General features: G+C 36.8%; 1 protein-coding gene across 14 annotated transcripts in view; it reads right to left on the reverse strand.

Moving 5' to 3' along the window:
• Window positions 1–13758, reverse strand: part of MYO9A (myosin IXA) — a 324456-nt gene that overhangs the window by 246245 nt on the left and 64453 nt on the right. For all 14 annotated transcript variants that reach the window (XR_011164264.1, XM_069067272.1, XM_069067273.1 and 11 more), the window contains exon 3: window positions 1231–1325. Coding sequence is in view for 13 of the 14 variants with exons in the window: in XM_069067272.1 (XP_068923373.1) it covers window positions 1231–1325 (95 nt within the window). In the remaining variant the exon portion in view is untranslated. The remainder of the gene's footprint in view (window positions 1–1230; window positions 1326–13758) is intronic.

Genomic DNA, 13758 nt, shown 5'->3' on the forward strand with positions numbered 1-13758 from the left:
TCAAAAAAAAAAAGTTTTATTAATTCCATTTTTAATATCACTGTAACTACTTTAGTGATATATGTTCCCTTCTGCAAAGAACCTTCACTTACAGTTAATAAGTACAATTAATCAAAATGAATCAATATACTGGCCATGTCTGGAAAAGTATATTCACTCCATATCTATAGTCTATGTTTCTCTGCAGAACGGCAACAGGTGTGCTTTACTACTGTTCTGCTGAAATCATGGCTGCTCACTATACGGGTTCTGAAGCCTTTCGGTTTTGCTTGGTAGTTTATTTTATTCTTGAGGGCAGATGACACAATTAATAGAATTGAGGGAATAAAATCAATTGGAGGAAAATAATTTTAAGTATGATATTATCAGAGGTGAAAAATTTCATGATGAAGTGGCAGGTTATCAATTGAAGGAAGTGTTTGTATCCTAGTCCTATGATAGAGAATAGTTAAAGAAAATGCCCAGAAGTGAAAGACAGAAAGTGGAATAACCAGGAGGCCAGACTGAAGAGTATGTGGTGAATAGTAAGGTGGAAGAAGACTAAAAAGGTAAGTAAGGGGAGTTAGGTCATGAAGGGCTTTGAATCAGATAGATGAATTTATATTTGATCCTAGAGGTAATAAGGAGTCACTGGAATTTGTTGAGTACAGAGGCAACCTGGTCAGACCTCCAGCTTAGGAAAATTAGTTTGGTTGCTGAATGGAGGATGGATTGGAGTAGGGAGAGACCTGAGACAGCCAGAGAGACCCCTTAGAGGCTACTGAAGTACTCCAGGTATGAGGTGAGGAGAGCCTGTACCAAAGTAGTAGCAGTGTCAGAGGAGAGAAGGGGGTATATATGAGAGATGTTGCAAAGATAAAATTTTTGATCCTGGAGGCAATAGGAGCCACTGATGTTAACTGACAAAATCAGGAGAGACACTTGCCTTCAATGAACAGCAAATATATACACATAACATTTATTATATTTCTCTCTATATAAATATGCTTATATTTATATATAAATATATTTATAATATATATACACACATATACAGACACACACACACACATATACTGGCAATGACAAAGGACAAGTGGCCAATATTCTTTAAATGTAAATACAATCAAATGACTATACTCTGCTAAACAGCAAATACAGATTTCATTTGATACTTTTTAAACAGAGAAATTTGTAAAAATAAAAAGCAAAGAAGCTCTAAAATTCAAAATACTGATGAATGGTACTCACCCACGAACTGTTCCAGTCTCCTGGTAATTTACTTGAATAAACTTGCCAAAGCGACTTGAGTTGTTATTATGAGCTGTCTTTGCATTTCCAAAAGCCTGTCAAAATAAGGGGGAATTCTTATGGTATATTTCAAGAGCTGTATCCTGAATAGACCTGAATTGTTTATTTCTATTCCATACAGTATGATCTATTAACCAAAAAATGGTAGTCAGTAGTAATTTACATTCATATACACAGCACCTTAAGCTTTTACAAAATAGTATCCTCATAATAACACGGTGAGGTAGGTAGTAGACATATGATTTACAGTTTACAAGAAAATAAGGCTGAAATATTAAGGGAATAGTACATATTCACAAAGCCAGTAATCATCAGGCTTAGATTCAAAAGTAGGTGCCTTGTGACTCCACAGCCAGTGTTCTTTCCACTATAACATTGCTTCAGGAGCACTATGTCCAGTATCAGAACTGTTGAAGTTCTGACTTCCTAAAAGGTTTTAGACAACTGAAGGAAACAACTCTGTAACCTGTTTTTCTGATAAGGATCTCATTTCCAAGATATACAAGGACCTAAATGACATTTCTAAGCTTAAGATCCAATCTCCAAAAGATAAATGGTCAAAGGATAGGAATAACCAATTTTCAAAGGAATAATTCCAAATTGTCAACAATCAGAAGAAAAAAAATTATTTGAATCATAAATAATTAGGAAAATGTAAATTAAGCTTTGATTTATATTAAATCAAAACTACTAGCATAAGATAAAGGGTTTGTAGGAGATGTATTAACTAGTACATGACGTTAGGTATTCCTATAAATTAGTCTAGCCATTCTGGAAAGCAGTTTAGGAACTCTGCCTGGAAAATTACCAGACTATGCATTCCCTATAAACCAGCAATACCATTACTAGGCTTATACTCCAAAGAAATCAAAGAAAAAGGAAATGGATCTAATATGTACAAAATTAGAGTACCTCTTTTCAAGAAATAAAGGTTGGAAAATGGGGGAGTGTGGTGTCCTTCTATTGGGGAATGGTTAAACAAACTGCTGTTATTTGAAAGTAATAAAATATCACTGTGCCATAAGAAATTATGAAATAGACAATTTTAGAGGAAACCTGAAAGGCATCTGTAAAATGATACTAACTAAAGTGACTAAAACTAGAACAATCTGCACAATGATAATGCTATAAAGAAAAACAATTCTGAAAGGCTTCAGAGTGCTGATTCACATAATCGTAAACCACAAGTCCAAAAATGTGAAAATGAAACATACAACTCATCTCCTTACAGTGAAGTCATTAACATACAATGCATAAAAAGACCAACATCTTAAAATATGGCTAGTACAGACAACTTTTCCTGAACTATACAGCAACATAATAATAACTACTACAATAATAATAATTAATACAATAATTACTACTACAGCAAAAAAGCTACATAATAATAACTACTGCAACAACTAGCATTTATTGAGAGATGAAGTTTTTCAGGGTTTAAAGTTTTTCTCAATGGGAGTCTGTGTAGTGGGAAAAATACTTTTAAAAAAAAAAAGATAGAATAAGGATGAACATGTTCCATTATAAAATGCTGTGTTATCACAAAATACAATTGGATGTGTTAATAGTAAAGATAATGATAATAGCTATGAACTATTGATGAATTTTTACTTGACTTTGGTTGTTACTATATAGCTAAGATTTTTATAATATCATAATTCATTAATATATACCCAGCACTTAGCATTAGTACCTGGAATATAGTAGGCACTTAATAAGTGTTTAATGATTGACTGATAGAAAACAATTACTGGGGGGAGCAGAGCCAAGACTGCAGCATAGAAGCAGGAAAACTCTGTGAGCTCCCCCATAACCACCTCAAATACCTACAAAATATGACTAAACAAACTTTAGAGCTACAGAACCCATAAAGTGACAGAGAGAAACAAATCTCCCATTGAAGGCAACCCAACAGGGGGACAGGAAGGTTCCATCACAACACGCTAGCAGTCAAGCCCAGTCCTGTGTGATCCCATGGTTTTAGACTCAGAGCAGACCTCACCAGCAGTGGCTGGAAGGACAGGAGAGTAGATCACCAGCAGCTGTGGCAGTTTCCAGAAATATCAACCCATAAACACCAAAGGTAAAGTAAAAGGTCAGTGTGGACTTTGTGGGAACAAGGGGACCAAGAGTGTGTTCAGGTCTCTGCCTCTGGGGCAAGAAGGTGAGAAACGGCAAAGGCACTGTGGCCATGCAGCTACTTTCGCGCGGCTGCTTCAGAGCTCCCAGCCTGCAGACTGTAGGGGGACCACGTGACCATTCTGAGGGCTAATTGCTCTTGCTTTAACCTGCTTGGATGTGAATTGTGGTCTAGGGTGGAGGTCCTGGGGTCTGTTTCCAGGTGCCAGAGCTTGTGGAGGCTTGAGAGAGGACACCCAACTAATAGCTCTGGCAGCTGTGAAAATCCTGGTGATTTGGGACAAAGCTCTCCTCTCTGAAAGCAGACTCCTACTGTGGGAAAAAGCTCAAAAGTCAAGTAATTGAGTGGCAACATGAGCAAGCAAAGGAAGCAAAGCAAGCACAGCAGTCAAACCTTAGATTCCTTTCTGGGGGACAAAAAGGAACAAAGCATGGAACAGGAGGAAGACAACAAAGTCAGAACTCCTGCACCAAAAGCTTCCAAGAAAAATATGAACTGCTTACAGGACATGGAGGGGCTCAAGAAGGATTTTGAAAACCAAGTAAGAGAAGTGGAGGAAAAATTGGGAAGAGAAATGAGAATGATGTAAGAAAATCATGAAAAGAGAGCCAACAACCTGACTGAAGAAAATAACACCTTAAAAAATAGACTAATTCAAATGGCAAAAGAGGCCCAAAAAACCAATGAGGAGAAGAATATCTTAAAAAGCCAAATTTGCCAGATGGAAAAGGAATTTCAAAAGCTCACTTGAAGGGAATAATTCCTTCAGAATTAGATTGGAGCAACTGGAAGCTAATGACTTTATGAGAAATCAAGATACTATTAAACAGATCTAAACAAATGAAAAAATAGAAGTCAATTTGAAATATCTCACTGGAAAAACCACTGACACCAGACAATGATGTGGAGTGCAGAGGCCCAGATGATAACGCGGTGCACAGAGGCCGGGACAAGGCCTGGTCAACGTGGTGGCAACTTTATCCACCAACCTCAAGCGCCATTGGCAGGCCTATCACTGCAGGGCTGGGATCTGATGGAGCTGGGTAAGAGACAAATGCAGGGCCCAGGGCAGTAGCAGCAGCTACTCCTGGGACTACCAACCCACAGCCTGGAAATTTTAAAAGCCCCTATCTGAACTTCCAGGGACCAGAATGGCAGAGGGAACCCCAGCTACTCCAATCCCCCCCTCTGACCCTGAAAACACAGTAATTAGTGCCCCAGAGCAAAATTTTAAACATTATTGGCTTGGGAACCCTAGAGGAAAGGCGTGGCTAAGGCCCTGCCTCAAAATGGGCAAAAAATAGACTGCAAAGACAAAGACTCTAGAATCCTATTCTTTGAGAGGGAGGAAGCAAATTCAGAAGAAGACAGTATTGACTCCACACCCACAGCTGCAGCCTCAACAGAGAAAAAGAACTGGTCTCAAGCACAGAAAGCATTCTTAGATGTGCTTAAAAATAACTCTAAAAACCAAATTAGAGAGGCAGAAGATAAAATCAATAATTCTTTTAAAATCAAAATTACGAAATTAGAAAAACATTACAATGAAGAAAACAGCTCCTTAAAAAGAAAAACGTGTGAACTAAAAATGAAATCTGAACATATGGAAAAGGAGCTTCAAAAACTGAGGAAAATAATTCGCTAAAAATTAGAATCAACCAAATTGAAGCTAATGACTCTATGAGGCATCAAGAATCAGTCAAACAAAACATCAAGAATGAAAAATTAGAAAAAGAGGTAAAATATCTCAATGGAAAAATAACTGACCTGGAAAACATATCCAGGAGAGATAATCTGAGAATTACTGATCTACCAGAAAATCATGATGAAAAAATGAGCCTGGACAACATCTTCCAAGAGCCCATCACGGAAAACTACCCTGAGATTCCAGAACCAGAAGGTAAATAGAAATCGAGAGAATCCACCGGACACCTCCGGAAAGAGATCCCAAATTGAAAAGTCTGTGAAATGTTGGGGCCAAATTCCAGAACTATCAGGTAAAGGATAAAATACTATAAGCAGCCCGAAAGAAACAATTCAAATATCACGAAACCACAGTGAGGATCACACAGGATCTGGCAGCTTCTACATTGAAAGATGGGAGGAAGTGGAATATGATTTTTCACAAGGCAAAAGAGCTCAGGTTACAACCAAGGATCACCTACTCAGTGAAACTAAGCATAATCTTCCAGGCAAGGAGATTCAATGATATAAGGGACTTGCAGACCTTCCTGATGAAAAAGCCAGAGCTCAATGGAAAATTCAACCTCCAATTACAAGACTCAAGAGACACAGAAAGGTAAATAGGGGAAAAACACACACACAAACAACTTGTTATTTAATAAGAGCAAACTGTTTACATCCCTATATGGGAAGCTGATACCTGTTAATACTGAGAATTCTATACCTATGGCAACATTCAAAAGGTATATAGACAAACAAAGGGTGTGGATATAAATTACACAAAATGATGATAAAAAAAAAACCTTATTAAGGGCTGCAAAGGGACTGCAATGGAAGAAGAGGAAGAAAGAAGCAGAAAAGGGTAAATTATACCATACAAAGAGGCATAAAAACATTATAGTAGAAGGAAAGAAGGGAGGGAGATGAACATTGCATGAGATCTATTCTCATCAATCTTGGTTCGAGGAAGAAATAACATAGAAGTTAAGTATAAAAATCTATCATACCCTACAGGCAGTAGGAGGGGGAAAAGGCTAAATGAAACCTCTTGTGCAAGGAGGTAATAATAACATTAACAGTTAAGTATAGGACTCTATTGAGAAGAGACATAAAACTTATCATAATAGAGGGAAAGAGGGGAGGGAGAGGAACATTTCATGAGATCTATTCTCATCAATATTGGTTTGAGGAAGAAATAACATACAAGTTAAGTATAAAAATCTATCATACCATACAGGCAGTAGGAGGAGGAAAAGGCTAAATAAAACCCCTCCCCTTTCTTCAAGGGGGGGGGGTTAGAAGGAAGGGAAGAAGTAGTAAGGGGGAAGGGTAGGAAAAGGGAGGGGGACTGATAAGAAGGGAATACTGAGGGAGGCGGCGGTCAAAAGGAAAACTCTTAAGGAGGGGAAGGAAGAAGGGGGAAAAATAAGAGCATAACACGGGAGGGAAGAGGATGGAGGGAAAGAGACAGATAGCAATCATAACTGTGAATGTGAATGGGATGAACATGAAGACTTCTTTTAATTTACATTTCCCTTATTATTTGTGATATGGAATAGTTTTTCCTATGGTTGTTCCAAGTCTTCGATTTTTTGGGGGGAGGTGAGAATTATAGTTCAAATATTTAAGTAGCTTCTATTCCAGGCCTGCACAACTTGTAGGCAACTCACAGCCTGGCTGCTTGTGGCATGCTAAAGGATTTCCTCTACACACAAAGGATATTTTCCTTTACTTTTTTCCGCAGACCACCTGAAATCCTTTGGCATGCCATAAGACAGGTACAAAGTTGTACAGGCCTGTTCTATTCTCATCCTAACAGCACTGATTTTTTTCATACAAAAGATTTTCATTGATACATTATCAAATCAAAAGATTTTCATTTTACTATATAATCAAAACGATTTATCTTTTGTAATCACCTCTAACCCTTGTCTAAGCATTCTTAGACTGATTCCTGGATCTATTAAGCATTTTGTTATTCTGGGTAGAACTTTTCTTTTTTAGTAATGCCTCTAATATTTCGTTACCGTTATTAAGAAATAATGATGCTTTATTCTGTGTCTAGCTACTTTACCTCAACTGTTTCGATTTGTTTCTTTGGAGATTACCTATGGTTTTATAAGTGAACCATCGTTTTGTCTATAAAAGAGACTGTCCTCTTTGCCTAATAATTAAATGCTTTTAGTTTCTCTCATCTTGCTGTTATCACAACTGGTGTTTCTAGAATTGTGTCAAAGAATAATAGGAAAATGGGATATCCTTGTTATACTCCTGTATTTTGGTAAAATTTTCCCAAAAAATTTCCATGGCAAATAATGGTAGCCTCTGATTTTAGGTGTATACTTTTAATCATGTCTAAAAATGACTCACTCATATTGTTTGGGCTTTTTATTTCAAAAATAGTTTTTACTGATGTTTTCTTTTTCTTTCATCACCATAGTATTCCATGTACCCTTAGGCCTCTCTCTCCCAGATAGCCAATCCCATGTGACAAATTTGTATTTTTTAAAGAGGAAAAAGAAAAAAAAAGTCAGTACAACTGACTGATAAATTGAAAAAGCCTGAAAACCTAGGTAATGTATAATGCCTATGGACCTCCCACCTTCTGTTGTGGGTATCTTCTTGTATCTCTTCATTTGAATCCACTTGATCTTTACAATTTGGCTACATTTTACTTTTGATTTTTTTGATGTATACTTGTTCTTTCCAATTATATTGTTGTAGTTACTGTGCATATTGTTTTCTTGATTCTGTTTACTTCACTCTCCATGAATTCATATAGAACTTTCCATGATTCTATGTATTTATGACATTCATCACTTCTTACAGTGCAGTAATATTCTATTATATTCATGTACCATAATTTGTTTAGCCATTCCCCAAATGATGGCATCTACTTTGTTTCCACTTTTTAGCTATCACAAAAAAGTGATGCTGTAAATATTTTAGAGTAAGGGAAGTATGAAGTATATGAGTATTCGGATTGCCCTGCCTGCCTATTTCTATTTCTGAACTTCCTTAAGCTCTTTTCTGTATTATTTCACACCTCCCCACTTTAAATAAATCAATACTATGAAGATAAAAAAAATAAACAAGAGTTATAATCTTCTCTCTGTTTAATCAATCAAGAAGCATTTATTAAATACCCACTATGGACCAGTTACTCTGCTGAGGACTGGCGATAAAAAGACAAAAATGTCCTTGTCTCCGAGAAAATTTCATTCTATCAGGAGAGAAAATATGTATATATTTAAGTATATACAAAATAAATACAGAATAATTTTTGGAAGGAGACATTAACAACTGAGGGGGATCAAGATGTGTACAATGTTGTTATGTTAAAAGTGATAGTTTGGCTAGATTGAAGAAAGCATGGAAGGGAATTAAAAAGTAGGTTGGAATCAGGTTGTAAAGGTCCTTAAACTACAAACAGCAGAGTCTATTTGATCCTCCAGGTAATAGGAAACCACTAGAGTCTGTTGAAAAGTGTAACAACAGTCAGACCTGTGCTTTAGGAATATCAAATTGACAGATCTGTGGAGGGTGGATTAGAGAGGTAAGAGACTTGAGGCAAGGGAACTTATTAGGCAGCTATTTCAAAAATCCAGGTGAGAGGTGATGAAGGCATGTTATTTAAACAAGTATAATATAAAACTGTAAAGAATAAGTAAGAGGTGACCATACTCCTAAGAAATTTGGACAGAACAATGTTTATATAACAGGGAAAACCTGAGACTATGGATAGACATATGGGAAAGAGTCATCAGAATCTGAATAGACTGAAAAGTCAAGTATGAATTCTTTGCATTGCTTTGAATACAGAAAACAGAATTTAATATATTAAAGTGCAAGTTTCCTTCTTTAAAAAAAAAAAGCCACAATATATTATAATGCAAACCCCAACAGTCTAGACTCTAAACAGTCTTAACTAATATAAACTAATATGAAAAAAAAGGCAATGTAAATGTTATAATGCTATGAATACAAACACATTTAGGTAAAGCACTCCACTTCATAGAAGTATGAAGTGCAAAATTTGAAAACACTAATGCTGTTAAGAACTCCCCATAGAGATTCTTCTTGACTGACTTGAAATATTTTAAGTGAAATTCCTGAGCAACATTCCAACCTTTGGCATTAGGTAATGAGCAATAAAGAGAAGTTAAACATTACTATCAGGGTTGAATTCTCTGGAAGTGTGGGAGAAAAATTCCATCTGCAATTGACGAAATGCCAATTCCATATCATAAAATATCACTTTTATTATAAAGGAAAAAATCCACAAAAAACAGAGTCAATCTTTAGTTATGTTGTTTAAAAATGACTAAGGGACATTCATGATAGATACTGGAATTGGTGTAAAAAAAAAACCTGCAAATCCATTTCTATCTTGAAATAAGCTATAGTTAATGAACATATCTATTTTTAAAAATTCAAGTCATTAGTCATAAAAAAGTACAGAGAGCTGAAGGCTATTTATAAATTCATCCAAGTCATTATCTGAAGGCCTGTTCTAAAATCTACTCTTAAGCACAACAAATTTAAAGCTTTCAGGACACAAAAGAATGACTAAAAGAAAGTCACTTCTAATTCCTGTCTATAAGGGTGTATCTCTCAAACACAATCTAGACAACAGTATCATATTTGTGGCTCTTCACTAAATTTAAATTCAAATAGTTATTGAGTATATTGTATGCATTATACAATTCGCACAAAACCAGAGAGGACCTAAGAGGAACAGATTTAAAACTATACTTACTACAAAGCCTTAATTACCAAAAACAATTTAGCACTAGAAAAGAAAGAGTCTGATCAGTAGAACAAGTTAGGTATACAACATACAGAAGAAGCAAACATGTATGAACAGCCTAGTATTTGATGAACCCAAAAATCTCAGTTTGGAGGGTAGATAATCATTACTCAACAAAAACTGATGGGAAAACTGGAAAGTAGTCTGGAACAAACTAGGTATGGACAAGTATGTCCTATCATATACCAAGAAAAGCTCCAAATAGGAAAATGACAGACATAAAGGGTGATACAAGGAAACTGGAGAAGCAAGGAAGAATTTACCCGTCAGATCTATGACTGGGGGAAGAATTTGTAATCAAGCAAGAGAAAATTACAGAAGATAAAATAGATACTTTGATTACATAAAATCAAAAAGTTTTACACAAAACAAAACCAATGCAGCTAAAATTAGAAGAGAAGTAGGTAAATTGGGGGGTGGTGATCTTTACAGCAAACATCTCTAATAAAAACTGCAATTAAAGAACTAATTCAAATTTGGACTGCCTCACTTCATTTTACTGTACTATTTTTGCTTAAACTTTAATTTAACATGAAGAATAAAAAAAGCAAAACTTAGTAAGAATAAAATTAAAAGTTCCTTTTGACCTGGTGGTTCTATGGCTAGTAATTTATCCTAAAAATATTATTAAAAGGATCACACCAACACAGAACTTCAGAACTGGAAGGGATCTCAGCGTCCATTTAGTCTACTTCATACTCAAAAGGAATCGCAAACTGTAATGTACACCAGTCATGTAACCTTTGATTGGAGATTCCCAAAGAAGAGGAATGTAACACCTCCCAAGCTAGACCTGGTCATTTTTTTAACACCTCTACTTGTTAGGAAATATTTCCTGATATCAAACTTAAATGTATCTTTTTGTAACTTACATTCATTGCTCTAAGGAAAAAAAGAGAATAAATGTAATCCCTCTTCTAAGACAACCCTTCAATACGGTCATCAAGACAACCCTGCCCCCTTCTCCCCCCCCCCCACTCCCCACCGCCTGCCTTCATTCTTCTCTTTTCCAGGATAAACATCCCCAGTTCCTTCAATCTGTCCTCAAATGAGATGGGCTCAAGGCCCATTACAACTCACCTCTGGTCATACCTGACCTCAATACCCTTCTTAAACTGTGGATCAATCTGAATAAACATTCATAGTTGTACAAAAATGTCCATTTATACTTTAAAAGCAAAATAGAATTTCAAAGTAGCAATATTGCAGATGCACAAAAAGACAAATATGGATACAAAAAAGTGAAAAAACTATGTTAATTGATATAAAAGGAGATTAGCAGAATTAAATTTGAACATACATTGACTGCATGCTATAGAAGAAAAGCCAAAGATAATAAAACTTGAGAAGTACGAGGAAAAGGACCCATATCAAACAAATTCCTTGCTTGTTGCCTGTTTATTTATTTGGTTCTAATTTTTTAACTGCTAAGTGTTTTATGGAAGAATCTCTTTATGTGTTTGTCTGTTTGTAGATATTAAAATATAATAACACTTTTTTTCCTTTTCCATTTGATAGTATTATTTTTTCTAATTACATGTAAAGATAGTTTTCAACATTCATTCTTATTAAGATTATGAGTTCCAGGGGCAGCCAGGTAACACAGTAAGAACACCCACCCCAGAGTCGGGATAACTTGGGATCGAATCCGGGCTGATACTCAGCACCACACCCAGAAATAACTGGCCATGTAACCTTCAGCAAGTTACTTAACCCAACTGCTTTAAAAAAAATTATCATATTTTTCTTCTTCCCTCTAACCTCTCCCCAAGCAATCTGAATAAGTTATACACATACAACCATATTAATCATATTTCCACATTAGTTGTGCTATGAAAGAAGAATCAAAACAAAAGGGAAAAACCATGAAAGAAAAGAAATAGAAAATAGTATGCTTCGACCTGCATTCAAACTCTCAGCACTCTTTCTCTAGATGTGGATAGCATATAATAACTTTTTCAATGAAGGTCCTTGTTTTTAATATATACCTCCAAATGTTCAGGGGTTCTTTCTCCCTTCAACCTCCTGACACAGATATGAATTCCTCACCTGTCTCATTCAGTTTTCATTTTTACAAATATTTCCGTTTTAAAAAACTCCTCTGGGGAGTCAAGATGGTGGAGTAGAAACAGAACCTCTGCGCAGCTCCAGCTTCCACCTTCCCCAATTCATATAAAAGGGGACTATGAACAAACTTTGGAGCTACAGAACCCACAAAATGACACAGAGAAGCTAACCTCCCACTGAGGACAGCCCAGGAGGCCAGCAGGAATCAACCAGCACAGGGCCCAGCTCCACTCCGAGGTTTTAGCCCCAGGGGGGGCCTGACCAAACACCTGCTGGAGGGACTCCAGATCACCAGCAGCTGTGGCCACTTCCAGAATTATCAACACATAGATTCAAAGGACAAAGTGAGAGGTCAGTGCAGTCTGGACGTTGAGACCAGTAGTTGGGAGAGCTTCTGCTGTTGCCCCCAGGGCGAGAAGCCGCTGAGCCACCCAGCACAGCCAGCCAGCTCCACCTTGCAGCTTCAGCTCCTGGCCTGCAGACTGTAGGGGTATCTCACCCTACAGGAGAGTAGGGGGGGGAAGGGGATGAGAGGGAGGATCATGGAAGGGAGGGCAGGCTGGGGGGGGGGAGGGAAGTTCAAAGCACACACTTTTGAAAAGGGACAGGACCAAAGCAGAGAACAGAACAAGTGGGAGGTGGGATAGGAGGGAGGGAAATATAATCAGTCTTCTACAATGTATCTACTATGGTAATGTTTTGCATTAGCTACACATGTACAACCTATATTGAATTGCTTATCTTCCCAGTAAGGGTGGGTGACAAGGGAGGAAGGGAATGAATCTGGAATTCAAAGTTTTAAAACCAAATGTTTAAAAATATATATACTATTATTAATACTGTTTTACATGTAATTGGGAAATAAGAGGAGAGGATATCCTGGGGGACCACTGTTTTGGGGAGGTGGGTAGGGGAAAAACGGGTAGAAAATTTGTAACCCAAAATCTGGCAGAAATGAATGAAGTGAACCATAAGTTAAAAAAAGTATTTGAAATATTAAAAAAAAAAAACAACTCCGTTTTTAAGAAGTCTTCTTTCATCCTTAAAACCTGGTAAGTAGGGGAGGCTAGGTGGCACAGTGAGTAGAGCACTGGCCCTGGAGTCAGGAGGACCTGAGTTCAAATCCGGCCTCAGACACTTGACACAATTACTAGCTGTGTGACTTTGGGAAAGTCACTTAACCCCAATTACCCTCCAAACCCCCCCCCAAAAAAAACAAAAAAAAACCTGGTAAGTATAAAAATGCTCCCCTAGTCCTTCAATCTCCTCCCAAAGGGAAACCAACCTGTACTTTGTACACACATACATCTTATCTGGCAATGGCAGAAAAACACAAACAGAAAGCTCTTTCTATACATCACTATACAATTTCCCATATCCTCTATCCTTGGTTCTCTTGTTACTACAGTTAGTTCATGTGGTTAAGTGGTGTGGCTAGGTGGTGTGGCTCATTTATAGCAGACTGGTAAATTAATTGTGCTAAGTGCTGGGGATACAAAGACAAAAGTCAAATTATCCCTGCCCTCAAAGGGTTTACATTTAGCAGGGAATGTAAGGTATATTCATCCATCTGTTGTCATACTCCAACCATGAGTCATATTCTATTAAGTTTCTGTGATACCTATATAAGGATAAGTTTACCTCCCTGCAACTCAAGATGATTGTGCAGTTCATTATGCCACTCTCGAGTTTACTATTTTGATAAAATGGTTCAATGAGCCAAACACAAGATAAATTTAACAGAAATAAATACACAATTTTACATTTT

Source organism: Petaurus breviceps, unplaced genomic scaffold (genome assembly GCF_028583685.1).
Source record: "Petaurus breviceps papuanus isolate PSGF00001 unplaced genomic scaffold, PetGlider_PUasm1.0 90740, whole genome shotgun sequence".
NCBI lineage: Eukaryota > Metazoa > Chordata > Mammalia > Diprotodontia > Petauridae > Petaurus > Petaurus breviceps.